At 38.3% G+C, this 14,786-nt stretch overlaps 2 protein-coding genes across 2 annotated transcripts in view; one reads left to right on the forward strand and one right to left on the reverse strand.

The window, feature by feature from the left end:
- Nucleotides 1-2,813, reverse strand: part of LOC100888465 (patched domain-containing protein 3) — a 28,761-nt gene extending 25,948 nt beyond the window's left edge. Inside the window, exon 1 of the mRNA XM_030982876.1 lies at nucleotides 2,674-2,813. The gene's annotated coding sequence lies outside the window, so the exon portion shown is untranslated. The remainder of the gene's footprint in view (nucleotides 1-2,673) is intronic.
- A 4,949-nt stretch (nucleotides 2,814-7,762) lies between these two features.
- LOC115923172 overlaps nucleotides 7,763-14,786 on the forward strand; it is a 44,703-nt gene continuing 37,679 nt past the window's right edge. Inside the window, exons 1-2 of the mRNA XM_030983494.1 lie at nucleotides 7,763-7,769; nucleotides 9,173-9,486. Of these exons, the coding sequence (XP_030839354.1) occupies nucleotides 7,763-7,769; nucleotides 9,173-9,486 (321 nt within the window). The remainder of the gene's footprint in view (nucleotides 7,770-9,172; nucleotides 9,487-14,786) is intronic.

Genomic DNA, 14,786 nt, shown 5'->3' on the forward strand with positions numbered 1-14,786 from the left:
TTTCGTATTCTCATACTTTAAACATAACCAATTTAAAAATATCCATATATTCTTTTAACAATTATTCAACAAATTTGGAATTATTATTTCAAACTACACCCCCCCCCCCCTATTCTTCTCGATATTTATTTCAGTGGTTCAAATTAAACACACATTATATCATAAACGTGCCGGCACAAAAGCACATAATATGATATTCTACACAATGAGCATAACGAGAAAATGTAGGGGGAAAAGTTGCATGCATGCAAGTTCACGAACTTGCGACCCGTTGACACTACCATACATCTGGCACCTCGAGTACTAGTCTAAAATACAGACCTTGTCTGACATTTATGAAGAAAATGTACAATTAATATTGAAGGGACTAGCTAAAAATAGGAATAAATTGAATGTTGAGACGTGAATAAATCTTTATGAGCTTTTAAACCATATCAAAGTCTGATATGTGAATATTTGTTCGATATTGAACTCCAAATTATTATAATGGCTTTTAACAGGTCTGTTATTGAAAGCTGCAAAATAACTGAGTGATGAGGTATTGCGAGACTCTCAAAATAACAACAGCTGTATTTCATACAATGTGATCTTCATGGGGATTTGTAACTGGTAATGGTTCAAACTTCCAGAAAAGTCTGCGGTTGGGGGTATTCAGACTTTTATATCGCAAGCAAATAGCATAAAAACATGTTTACCTTGAAATACTCTTCGAGTCTCGAGCCATTAAATAACAGGTCCAACATCGAAGCACTCATGCAGTTCGAAGTATAGAAAAATAAGGTACAATCAAGGAGATACCAGCATATCCCTTTGGTATAATACTCTGCACCGGCACTGCACCAATTTTTTTTCACTCTACGGTCAATCTTATGATTGCAAAATTGGATAGTTAACAACAATTAGAAATTGACCTCAGTCTTTAGAGAAAAAAGAGGCTGTATTATGATATTATGACCGTAAAATAGACCAACGCCAAATTAATTATGTGTAATGTACGTTATATCCCATTAAAAAGAAACGAAAACAACTATGCATTTATATTTGGAATATATTTTTACATGTTCACTCTTTCACGCAAGATGTGGCCGTTAAAAAGATGGAATTAAATGGATCGACAAATGAATTCTTGGTTTTATTCTAGATCTCGAAAAATCAAGGAATTGGAATCACTATGAGAGTCAAGGCTATTGAGCCAATTATGAGCTACATAACAAAAATAAAGGGAAAACAAGAGAAAGACCGCCCCCCCCCCCGTCTTATTGAAATTAATCGCAATTATGGATATGAGAGATAGGGGACTGCAAATTTGCTATTGATTAGATTAAGAGGACTCTTTAAAATTATACATTAAAGGAGGGACCCTGCCCTGTATAGTCCTACTAGAATTCTAGATCAAATTAATGTAAACTAATTTTGTGACGATTCAGAGGTGTCTATACATAGGAATAATGCGATCTATCGGTCTAGTTGGGGGGAAACACGGGAATAGAAATATCAATGCAAGCCAAGAGAAAGGGGGTTGAGAAGTAGTGAGGGAGAGAGGGAGAGGAGCGGGTGAAAGGGGGGGGGGGGGAGAGGAGGGATAGAAAGAGAGAGAGAGAGAGAGAGAGAGAGAGAGAGAGAGGGGGAGATGGAGGGTAGAAGAAATACACCAGGAAGCATGAACACAAATCGGGTATGTACTGCAATAAGACGTCAAAGAGTTTCCTTCCTAATATTTGTTATGCCGCTTGCATTAATTTGAATTATGCAGCCAATACTATGGACAGGAACATTTGGGTTTCGTTAGTTTTCGAAGGTTTCATGTCGAAATCCCTGACAGAAATACATCTAGTCATTTGGATTGAAGACAGTATACTTCGCTTTATTAAACAGTGAAGGCGTGAAGTATGGGATTGTCGAGTTACAAACCATGCAAACTGGTATGAATCGTGCATTGTTTGGGGTTATCAGTCTTGATTGGGGAAATCGTCACAAAATGTCAGTATAAGATTATCATTTGACAACAGAACCATCCAAGGGAATGATTTGCGGAAAAACTCAACATGCTAAAGTAAATTCAGTCGAGTGGACACTTATTCACTTTCCAATGAGTTTGACTGTATCTCTATCTTTCTACCTGGACCCCCCCCCCCCCCCCCATAGCCCCCCCTCTCTCTCTCTCTCTCTCTCTCTCTCTCTCTCTCGTTCTCTCTCTTTCCATCTCTCTATTTGAGAAAACAAATCCTTTCTTATTACTATTTATAGAAAGATATAAAATGTCCTTGTTTTATAATAGGCCTAGATAGGTCGAACCAGGAAGGTGTTTACCCCTGGTCGAACTCAAAATAATGGCTTTACGTGTTCAGATTCATACACAAATAATAATGTATCAAGCTTATACTGTTATATAGCAAGTTATGTTAATTTGCCATTAAATGAAGGAATATCTTGTCAGATTTATCTCAAATTCCACGTGAAATAATCATACATCCGTGGCACATTCAGAGAAGCGCGCGAAACCAGTGCAACGCAACAAAGGAAATTATTTCACCACTTCTGCAACACCAGCTGATCACCGGATACCACTCACACACACACACGTGGCATGCATCGTCTGCAAATATTACAGGGGTGGTTTTGAGGTTTTTTTTTTTTTACAAAATTAATACAAATAGTAATTTCAGTACTTACCAACTCTAAACAAGACAATCCTTCCTTGGCCAATATGATAATCGTGAATTCATAGACATCCAAACAATTCTTTAACTTGTAAATTGGAGAACAGCCTCTATTTCGGAGGTTAAATTTGGTATATTCGCCGTCCCGATTGGTTTTGCGTACTACCGGTGTATTTCGGAGCGCGCGCTCTCGTACCGACTTTCACTGCGCACTTGTGATAAAGCTTATTTCCATAAATGCATATTCAGTTATAAGGATGCTCATTGGTCAGTTTGTTGGTTTTCTCCCTGAGTTGACGACAGTGATTGGCCCTATGCAAATTCGATGTAAATAATGTTGATATCAGGATGGGTGAACAAACTTTCGCACCATGTGCTTTTGCAGGTTCAACAAACTTTTTCTATGACCATAAAAATCGTATTGGTCGTAATGCGGACAATGGTACATAAAATTCGCCCTTTTTAAGATTAAAAAGTCGTAAACTAAAGCGCAATATATCGTGACTCACATAAATCACTGTAAATTGAATTAGGAATGGTTTTCTTAGGCTTACATAATATGTTACGTATTTAAATGAAGAACTGGAAAAGAAGAAGAAAGAAAGAAAGAACAGAGAACATCATGGGAAAGAGAAGGTGGACACAATTAATTTGAGAGAGGCACTCGAAGAAAAAAAAACGATAAGAAGAGAGAGAGAGAGAGAGGGGGAGAGAGAGGGGGGGGGGGGGGGGGGGGGGGGGGAGAGCGACAGAGAGAAGGAAAAAATACATATAACGAGACTCGCAAGATAAAATTGTTTCTTTTATAGTTTTTAAATGGGCCCTAATGCTAGATCATTTTATATTTTAATTTTCATTCATGAATTCTCGCCAAAATAGGCCATTCTTTTACAAATTTGATTATAGTAAAAACTATGAACATACACCTTTTCCATGAATACTCTGAATTTGTAAAGATTCACCGTTTCATGCAATCTTTTTTTAATGTGTATCACTCATTCAGACTGTCGAATCAAATTCGTGATACAATTAGATATGACTGCGATTTATTTTAGTATAATTTAGGGTTAGGCTTTAGGGTAAAACAAAACTTATGTTCAGGGTTTCAGAGCTGCCTTCACTGGGTAGGGTTTAGCTTCAACACATTTGTCATGGTTTGATCATGGACCTGTAAACATGGTTTGATTCACAAGGAAGTGAAAAAAAAAGTACAAGGCAGGGATATGTGGCTTAATATCCTTAAATGTGAAAGTGACTTTCACCGAAATGGGTAAAACATTATAGTTTGCGTTTCAGTAATCACATAAATATTTAGATTATAATCTTAGATAATTCTACCAATACTCGTGATTAATAGTAAACTCGTTTCATTTATTTTTATCTTGCACTGTATTTCATACAGAACTAGAGAAAGTTTAATCATAGAAAACAAAATGCCGTTCACTTTTCACGTTTCAACGTATAGGGCCAAGGCTATAATTTACTATACCGTTACATGCATCGACCTTCTTTAAGTAGTTACGTAATAATTGATCTTGAGTTCAAAGCTACAGTATTGTTACGTAATGTAAGGAAACTAAACCTTTTGACGGAGGCCTATTTAAAGGACCCATGAGCTTCAAACACAAAAAGAGCCCTTCACAATATTGTAATCGAAAAGTGCGGTAAACGGAAGAGCAAGCAGTGCACTGGGGGCCGTTTCTCAAAACCGTCATAGGTCTAATTTTTAGACATCCCATTGAAACAGGTGTTGTAGAATTAACACGCGTTTCTATGGAATGTCCACGAACTTAGACTTATGAAGGTTTTGAGAAACTGGCCCCGCTGGAGTAGCCAGAACATTATATACCTACTCAGTGGAGCTCGCGAAATACTCTCCGAGATCGGGGGGGGGGGGGGGGGGGCGTACTTGAACGCCGGAAGCCTAATGAGCCCCTTGATTTAATTAAGGCCTACTATACATACATAGGTTTTCTATATGAATTCTGATGGAGCGAAGAGGACAAAAGGGATGCAATTTTTAAAAGTTAATGAGTAGAATAGCTTTAGAATGTTACTCGAGAAAATGCAAATTTCGCAAAAGACTGATCAGAGGGAACGAATGAATAAGACCAACAAAATATCACAGACACAAATACTCACACCAACAAAATTCATCGTACAGATCCAAATAAGTCAAGCTTTAGACCACGAAGAAAGAAAAATTATAAATGTAGTTCAGATTTAATTATCGAGGGCATTTTATCGCCTCGTCATTGTCATCTTTTCAACAGAAAAGCAGAAATCCTTTTTATGCCCTAATGACGGGCCTTGATTATTGTGTTCATTTATTGTTGCCATGGTTACTGACGAATAGGACACGTGGCTTGACACATGACTGTGTATGGTCTCAAATTCAAACGAACTTATCCCAAGGGTTCGGGTTGCAGGTGATTCAGAAAATTACTTTCGGAAACAAGTAATCATCAAGACATGTACTTTGACGTGAGAAATTCACAAATCAAGTAAAGTAAACAAATTGGGCCAGACGCATTCGTCATCGTTCATATTTTGATATCACTAAACAAGGGGCACGATAAAAATAGCAGTGGAAGAAAGACATGTTGTCTTGACGGGGGGGGGGGGGGGGGTAGCAAGAGAAAGAAGAACACGAAAAGGAAGGGAAAGGTGAAAAATCAAATAAAAGTAGAAACGTTGTTATTAATATGATTATCATTACTAGTAGTAGTAGAGTAGTAGTAGTAGTAGCAGTTGTAATAGTAGTAGTAGTAGAAGTAGTAGTAGTAGTAGTAGTAGTAGTAGGCCTAGTAGTAGTAGTAGTAGTAGTAGTAGTAGTAGTAGAAGTAAAAGTAGCAGCAGCAGCAGATGTAGTGGAGGTGTGCTGTTAGTGTAGTATAGAATACGCATAGTAGTAGTAGTAGTAGTAGTAGTAGTAGTAGTAGTAGTAGTAGTATCAGTAGTAGATTAAGTAGTAGTAGTAGTAGTAGTAGTAGTAGTAGTAGTAGTAGTAGGAGGAGGAGAAGGAAAAGGAGAAAAAGAAGGAGAAAAGAAGGAGAAAAGAAGGAGAAGGAAAATAAGGTCAGGAGCAGGATCAGGAGCAGGATATTAAAAGAAGAATAATTGAAGAGAGAGATATTTATAAGTTAATTTTCATTGTTTGCTTATATTCAATTTAATTTGTTTTTCAAATCAGCAGAGAAGCAAGCCTAAATTGTATTTCCGCTTCAAAGTTATTTTTTAACATCTTCATGAATTCAATTCACAAGTTCACAGTTAATACTTTTTTTTATCATACATGCAGGTTATAAATTTTCTAACCACACTTTGATACCAGAAAATGCATGTACCTGCATCCGCATTATTGGTTCACTACCAGCATGTGTAGTTCGAATTTCCTGGAGGAAATATCATGGGGAGGATAATTACAAAGGGATGTGTATGAATTACTCATTATCAGAAGATCCAGCTGCCCGTGGCGTAGCTTGAGTCCACCCGTTGAAGGGGTACTATATTGATCGGGGGTAGTAATCGGGGGAGGGGGACGTCCACGCCGGTCTCACTCAGAAAATTAAATGCGAAATAATATACAAGAGGAAAGGGTGCATGAGATTGGCCGTGTGTCTTCTTTTCTTGTTCTTCCCTTCTCTCTTTTTTCTTCTTCACAACTTTAAGTTTTACCTCCTTCCTTTTCTCGCCTTTGTTTTGCTTCACAACTTGAGGTTAGGGGGGGGGGGGCATATATACCCATGCCCCGTGTAGCCCCGACACTACCACCTGATGAGACTATACATTTCAAAGGTAACACTTAACTAAACAGGTATACCAGTGGAAATATACAATGTGCATATACGATCACCGGTCACGGGGAATGCCCCTGTTAGTTACATTGCGTAATGGGGGTTAACAAACTTTTCTCCGTTAGAGCAGTCGACAAACTTTTCCACTTTTTCCGGTAACTTCCCTACACGCCAAAGATGCCCTTTTTATCAACGAACTCGTACGCCCAGAACGCGCGTCAATCGCGATCCGTTTCACGCGTTTTCGTTTCTATTTTTTCCGGGCGTGCATGTGTAAAGAAATATATCTGACTGCCGCCCCCCCCCCCCCTGATATCGATTTTTAAAAAAAAATTCTTCTTCTTTCTAATTAAAAACAAAAAACAATCCTGGGTCCATCCCCTGTTGGCGCTAGCAAGTAGCAACAACTCCCTTTCAGCCGCTATCATGACTACCACCACCACTCTCCCCCGGCTCTCTCCCCATTCCCCAAGATCATTCTCCGCCCCTATGAACTTCAGAGCAGATGACATTGTTATTTTGAAAGTCACGAGCGTGGTTGTTTATGACCTTGGGGGAACAAGTACATTGGCCCAACCACTTCCTAACAAGGATACACATTCGATAGGAATTAATGTATAATTATAGAATATAGGCTACTTCGTTTGTATTCGCTGATCAGTGTCGACTATAGATAACTAATGTGACAACTTTCCTTGTTATGCGCCAACTCAAAATATCTCTTCGTATTAGGTTATAGGCCACTTTCGTTATGTAATCCTATGTTATGCATAAACTCATATACGTGGTTGTTAAATATCTCATTGCAAATTATTTAATTGAAGGATTAGAGGGAGAATATCGGAGTGAGAGAGAGAAAGAGAGAGAGAGAGAGAGAGAGAGAGAGAGAAGAGGAGAAGAGAGAGAGAGAGAGAGAGAGAGAGAGAGAGAGAAAGGGGAGGAGGGGGGGAGTGTATGAGTGAGAGGGACAGATATGGAGAGAGAGAGAGAGAGAGAGAGAGAGAGAGAGAGACAGACAGACAGAGAGAAAACAGACAGACAAGAGACAGATAGACAGACACAGAGACAGAAAGACAGAGAAAGGGAGAGAGAGAGAGAGAGAGAGAGAGAATAACAAAATGTTAAGCACGATCTCCTTTCTACCCATCACCAACCTGACCGAGATAGGGGTAACAACAGAGGGCGACAATCAAGAAAGACATCCGTGTTCCATTGGAAATAGGGAGAGCGCCACGCCATGACTCTGCTACAGGCGGAGATATGTACTTTTGTCTTCATTTAGTTATTTTGCATCTACAAAATAAAATGTTAGGTGAGTAATTACGCTTCACATCTCCATTCGATCCCAAATTAGACATCACAATCTTAATTTAGTTACATGGCCTTTATAAGTTAATTCCCAGCGAAGAACTGACGTACAAACTTTGCTCTTTGCATCATTCCATCTTCCCAAATTACAAAAGTGTGAATCAAGCTACAGTTTCTTTAGTGCTTCTGCGCTTCGCGCGGGAGGGGCGAAACAAGAATTACGAGTCTAGAACGGTACAACGAATCGTCTTCTTTCTCTAATAGTTTAATGAAGTGTCAAAGCGTTCGCGCTTTGCGCGCGAGGGGAGTAAACTGAAAAAAATAACTTAGTTCCTGGCCCCGGTTTATAGGGATAAATTTGTAGACATTGGCATTAATATATTTGACGGTAATTGGTGGCTAGTTTTGTCGGTAATCGGTGGCCTCTACCCCCCCCCTTTCTCCACTGAAAAAGGTCTAGCGACGCCTCTGATAACAACACAGTCGAGATAATTTTTGCAAGTACTACTGGTGAAGCACCAGACCACCGTCTTTGTGCATTGTGCAGCAATGAAGCATATACAACGTCTCACGACGTGACAGATCACATTTCTCTAACTTCTAACCAATCAGAAGGCCTCGTTTGTGTCAAGAAGTGCCGGTGGACATTAATGGGGGGGGGGGGGGGGGGGGGGGGGGGGGGGGGTAGTGAGCACATTTTTTTTTGGGGGGGGGGGCCTTGGAAATTTGAAAATTTGCATGGGCCGGGCCCCTTTTTTCATTTTGTTTGGCGAATTCAATTAAGCTTTTCTATCTGTAAACTGATCAATAATGACTGAAAATCTACCTTAACCTTGTGCATTTGTTTATCGCCTCAATTCCTCATCACTTATCAGATCATGGAGACGATGCTAATTTTTGGCGTCGTGCTTATTGGATGTTTTACATTATGCAGCGGATCAGTTTCAAGACAAATTTATTGTCTGTACCTGTAGCCTGTTATCAAGCTGTTTGGCGTGTCTCATTAAAGGGGTCGAATATATAGAGTCTGCGGCTAAAGACTATTAACGACACAGAAAATGTGCATGCGTTATAATTATGTTCGTTATTCTTGAATAACTGGTATTCCCCATCGACAACAACAACTATTGTGAAATGCAGGTTTGTCGGCCATTATATATCGGGCAGATGTAGTAATACCTGTACATGTACTAGGCCTATATATAGTAGCTTTGTGTACCAGAAGCATTTTCTGCCATTTCTGGTAACGGATGGATCCGGAGAACGGCAATCATTAATTTTGTTTGGCGGAATAAATCAAGTCTTTCTATCTGTAAATTATTAGATCAATAATGCCTGAAAATCTACATTAATATTGTGCATTCGTTAATTTTTTCTCGCATCGATTCCTCATCACTAACTTATCAGATCATGATCATGGAGACAATGCTATTTTGGGCATCGTGCTTATTGGGTGTTTTTCATCATGCAGCGGATCAGTTTCAAGCACATCGCGATTTTGTGTGATTGCAAATCGAGTGGGGAGCAGTGGGGTTGGGAACCAACGCCTGCTTGCTTTCAGATCAAATGCTACAGCTTCTCCAGTTTCCGTGGAAGTGAGCTACGGAGATGTGGACCCCTCCTCGGCCGGGTGGAGCTCGTGGAAGAATCTTGGAGCTCCGTTGGCCAGTCCGCCGCTGTCCAACCCTGTGTGTGAAATGACAGAACGAAATCAAACCCAGGTTTGTCTCTTTATTAATTTTTTCAATTATTGAATAATAATTTTCTATCATGAAGCAGCTGATGAAGTGGGGGGGGGGGGGGGGGGAGGAGGGGGGTCACAAGTTAAGGAGAGGGTAATAGAATGATGAAGGTGACAGAACATTCTTCTTCTTCTCCTCCTCCTCCTTCTTAGTCTTCTTCTCACCTCCTCCCTTTACCTGTTCTTCTTTCCCCTTTTTTGTCTTTTTCTTTTTCTCCTCCTTCTAAATAGCTTCTCCGTCTTCAAGTTCTCATTTCTTTGAGACTTTAGCGCTTGTAACGCATTTGTAAAACATGAGAGGTTCGATCAACAGCTTGTTGGTGTCATTTTTCTAATTCTCGTGATGAAAGTGTAATGATGATCATGATCATTATTATTATAGTTATCAAAGCCTGCACCGTTTCCGCTGGCTCGAGCAGTCTTTCACAGACAACTTCTCCGGGAAAAAATGAATCATGCAGGTGGTAATGTACATCACTTTGTCGCTATCAAATCGGAATAGGAAAAAAGGATTGTCTCTTCAGTTTTGCTTTGAATTGAATTTGACGATTTCTTTTGATCGTCATTTCATTTTTCTAGGTTAATTTATAAACAACAAAAACAAACAATTTCTAAAATAAATTAACCACTACTCGGTAAAATAAATATATAAAGCCACAAAGCTAACGGGGGTGGGGGGGGGGGGGGGGGTGTCTTCGCCAGGGAATTTGGCAGTCAAAGAGGTTTGAAAGTTAGTCTCTAATAAATTTTGTTGACATACCAACACAAAAAAAATCCTGCAACCTAGTAGCGTGTACAGGAGGGGGTTCCCATCCCCTGTAAATAAGGCGTTTTCTGGTTGTGCGTAGAGAGAAAAATTACCCTTCTGATATATTGCTTGGTCTAATTTTAGCACCTGAACCCCCCCTCCCCCCTCCCACACTTCTTCGACATAGTTAAATGTACAATGTGACCGTACATAAATCGCCCCATACTGATCATGCAGGAACGTACACAGATACGCCCTGTTCTTCCTTTTCATTCCTTTTATGAATCTGTAGAAATACAGTTTTGTTCGACGCTACCACTGAATCATCTACCCCTTCCCCTTGTTCTCCGTTTGTAAGTTTGTAAGTTTACATATTTATTTATTTATCCATTCATTCATTAATTTATTTCATTGCCAAAAGGGAATTAAATTACGGATATAAATGAAATTTGTCAACCTTTAATCGCCTTAAAACTTCTGCAAACTCACAACGTATAGAACCTAAAAATCACCCTATAGCAATCTAAAAGGCCTGTCAGACGTATAGGCCCTTTTGAAACGTAATATTTATACCACTGTTTCGATGGCCATTAATAAGTTAATTTTGCATTTAAAAAAAACAGACTTTAGATTATACCCATATAGTTATTTTATTCAAAGACAACTGAGGAAAAATTATGGCAGCGGAAGTGCTATTCCCATGTTGGTCATGTGGTAGAAAAAGATATCTCACAAACATTTGACATTAAATAGAAAATTGATTATAGCCTAAAGTATGGAAGCATTATTAAAGAAAGAAGGATATATAAGTGAAGAGGGACACTGAGAGAAAGATTATGGCACGGAGGGTGAGATCGAAGAAAATTAAAGATAAACTCCAGTACTGGTAACAAAAAAAAATTATTCTCACAGAATCAAACGAAACTTACACTGAATGTTCAAGATTACAAAATAAATGACATGTGCCAAACAATTTTGGAAGAAAATGTATACTGGCTGAGTAATGAGCATAGAAAGACAAGGAAATCAAGGTAGTACTAGCCCCGACACCATGTGTGTTGTCCCATATATAGCTTTCTATGTGAGTGCTTGTTACTTTACCAAGACTCGGTCAAATTTATTATGATTTTGATGACTCCAGAACCTTGCAGTGCACACCAATACTTACATGCTACATGATCAACTGTTTCTGATCCTTTCACACCTTTTCTTTCACAATGCAATCGCATTACCAGTACTAAAGTTTATCTTTAAGGGAACACATGAACATCATTATTATCTCGGTATATATAAAACACAAAATAATATTTCAATCCTCTGCATGCATCAAGTTTTGTCGTATCAGAAACAAGCCTGTTCTTAGTTACAAAGCCATGGCGTTAGAATAGGCCCTTAAGGCGACACAAGCTTCGGCGACAGTTGCTCTGCGGTCAATATCCTGCACTTAATTTTTATCAAATTTGTAAAGATCTGATATCAACATAACATTAAACAAAACTCCTTGCAAATCTATTAACACTACATTTGGTTTGAAAACCGGAGTAATTATTGACACCGGGATCACTGTACGAGTCTCGGAGAAACAACCTTTGAGCATTTTTTAAAAAAAACATGGTTTATATAGGCCAGCGAGAAAAGGTAATTTTGTCACAAAATTTCACTACATGATTATTACATAAATAGACCACACCGTTATCCCCAAGTTCTTGTTTGCTTGAACGAATATCCAACCGTCATTGCAGAGGGGGAGGGGGGGGGGGGGGGGGGGTTACAACCACGGTGTCCCATCCTGTTTGCCTATTTGCACAGTGCAATACCAGCTACTAAATAAACTTAACAACACATTTATGACCAACTCTAAGTTAATATTGTGTAGACCACGCAAGTGGGCCTGCAAAATGTCAAGTCTATTATTAAACGTGCCATTGATATTTTATAGATTGCTTGCAGAAGAAAAAAAGATCTTAGATTTTAAATCATTCGTCCGGTAGTTATGTCATAAGAGTTTATTCCTGGTGATCATGTTGAGCTTCTTTTAATAAGAAAATGTATAATTTCATTTTAAGATCATTTCGCACGAATCTATAGGTTTTTTTAAAAGTCTTGATAGAATATGTAATAATGCCTTTAAGCTTGCTTTTTTAAATGTTATTTTGTTATTGAAGTGAGAATTCGAGAAGAAATTTTGATTGAAATGTGGACACGAACAAATAAGTGTACTCACTTTTGTAAGCGAAAATATAAAACACGTGTGGTTTGCTTTTGTTATTATTGTATTGTCTGCCTTGTGTTTTTTCCCATGGTTACGCACAAAATATTGCTAGCCTTCAAACAACAAAGATTTCTCATCCAGATGTCTATATCATCGGGTATTTTGGTGTTTTCCACTATTCAACGCGTGAACTAGGCCGGTTATCATATTGGTTATCATATTGGTTGATATGAGGCAAACCCTCAGATATTCTTTGACTATATTCTGTATGAGGGGCATTTCGAACTACCCCCCCCCCCCCATCCCCGCACTGTTTACTTGTAATTTCGTCTTCTAGATCATTCCGCACAAACCTATCATTTTTCCATGAAACTTTTCATGGAAAAGGTAATAATGCCTTCAACTTTTTTCTTTTTCTTCGTTATTAACAAATAGCTCCGTTTAGTCTCATTTTACAACGCCCCCTATTGTCAGAGTCAGCAGCCTAACATACACTGTCGCTCATAAAGTTGGAATATTTTTGCTTTTCCCCAATTCATGGAATTATTTTAAAAATAATTCAAAAATAATAGATCTAGATAATAGTAAACATTCTTAGATTTTATTGAATAATAATTTGACAATGTGTGTTTTGCGTGACTGCTAAAGCATATGTATGCTACTATGCTTATCAACTAGGGGACCTACGCCCTTAAGTCATAAATGACAGTAATGAGGATTAATGCCCCACAAAAGGGCACTAATATAGCACATCGACATGGTTTTGATGCTGGGGCCTCACAGTTACGAGGCCATTGCTTTGTCACTGAACCATGGCTGTACGCAGTTTGGGCTAGGGTAGGGGGGCAGTTTCCATAAATAAAATAAAAAACAGAAAATGCAATAAATTTTCAATAATTTATTGCACTTTACCTCAGTCCCCAACATAAAAAAATTCTCTGTGTGCCCATGCCTTGAGCCGCTTTTAGGCTCTGGGTGGTCCAAGAGTGCAGCGTTTAGACTAATTAAAAAGCTAAAAATCTTCTCGCTCGGTCGCTACGCCCTCTCGCAAAATATTCCTTAAAATATATAAGTAAATATTGTAGAAAATCTGTCTACTATCCATTTGAACTTTCGTTAATTTAGTCTAATTTCCAGTCTGTATTATTCCAAGTTTGTCTAATGCCTATTTCGTCTACTTTCCACTATTTTTTTTTATCTTGATAAGTTTTATTGGTCAGAAAACACAATGATTTACAAAATATGCGTTACATCGTTTTGCACAAAAATAATGAATAATCATATTGTTTCACACTTACAATCTTGCGGTTTCACATTTCAGTGTAACATTGAAAAACATAGCATGATGATACTTTGTATACCCCGGCCGCACAGACGATACGACCACCAGACCGACACTAAATGGAAAGAGAGAGGCCAAGAAGTAAAGAACATTTATTGCCCCTCTCTCCCCCGCCGGTCCGTAGTCGGCCCGGCTGCACCGCCGGGGCATAACGCATGATGTAATCTGACCTTTTCTATTACATAATAGAACATAGTACATCAAATACACTACAACATGAGTAAAACGAATTTTTTTTTAACACAAACAAATAAATCTATCCCCTGAAACGTTTTGCACATAATATATAACATTATCATTATGCAACACGGAAATACTTGTTGATGTTTTGCCACTTTGCCATTTGCTTCTCAAATTTGTTTTTCTTTTTTGCAATAGCTTCTTCAGTGGATTTATAAGACAAAATATAATTATTAAATTGTTTCAAACTAGGTATACTCTTTTGATATTTACAACGTAGAATGAACTGTTTACCAAGTAAAATAAGAAAATTAAAAGCTGAGGTGGCTTGACTTTTTGGTTCGTTAATTCCAAATAAAGTGATTTTGCCTGTAAGAAAATAATCGGGATTAAAATCAGTCACTCTTCTGCGTAGCGCATTCCTAAAGGCTGTAATCTTAGGACATGTAAAAAATAAATGGTCCATTGTCTCGGGTGTCGCATTGCAAAAAGAGCACAGCGAGCTATTTTTTCTTCCTATACGTGCCAGCCATTCATTAGTTGGGATTAGACTATTCAAAATTTTAAAGTGCGTAATTCGGAGTCTGGAGTCAATTGTAACATTTGCTGGTAGAGTGAAGAGATTTGACACTTGTTGCTCATTCATATTATACAGCTCATTGAAACGAGTAAATACTTTAGAAATTTCTTGGTTATTAAGTATTAGAAAAGTACGATAAAGTTGCTTCGTCATTATATTATGGATTTGTTTGAATTCGGAATCACAGAAAATAGAAGGAAAATCTCTTAGATCTTTAA

The sequence above is a fragment of the Strongylocentrotus purpuratus genome, unplaced genomic scaffold (assembly GCF_000002235.5).
Source record: "Strongylocentrotus purpuratus isolate Spur 01 unplaced genomic scaffold, Spur_5.0 spur5_scaffold_13, whole genome shotgun sequence".
In the NCBI taxonomy this organism is placed as follows: domain Eukaryota; kingdom Metazoa; phylum Echinodermata; class Echinoidea; order Camarodonta; family Strongylocentrotidae; genus Strongylocentrotus; species Strongylocentrotus purpuratus.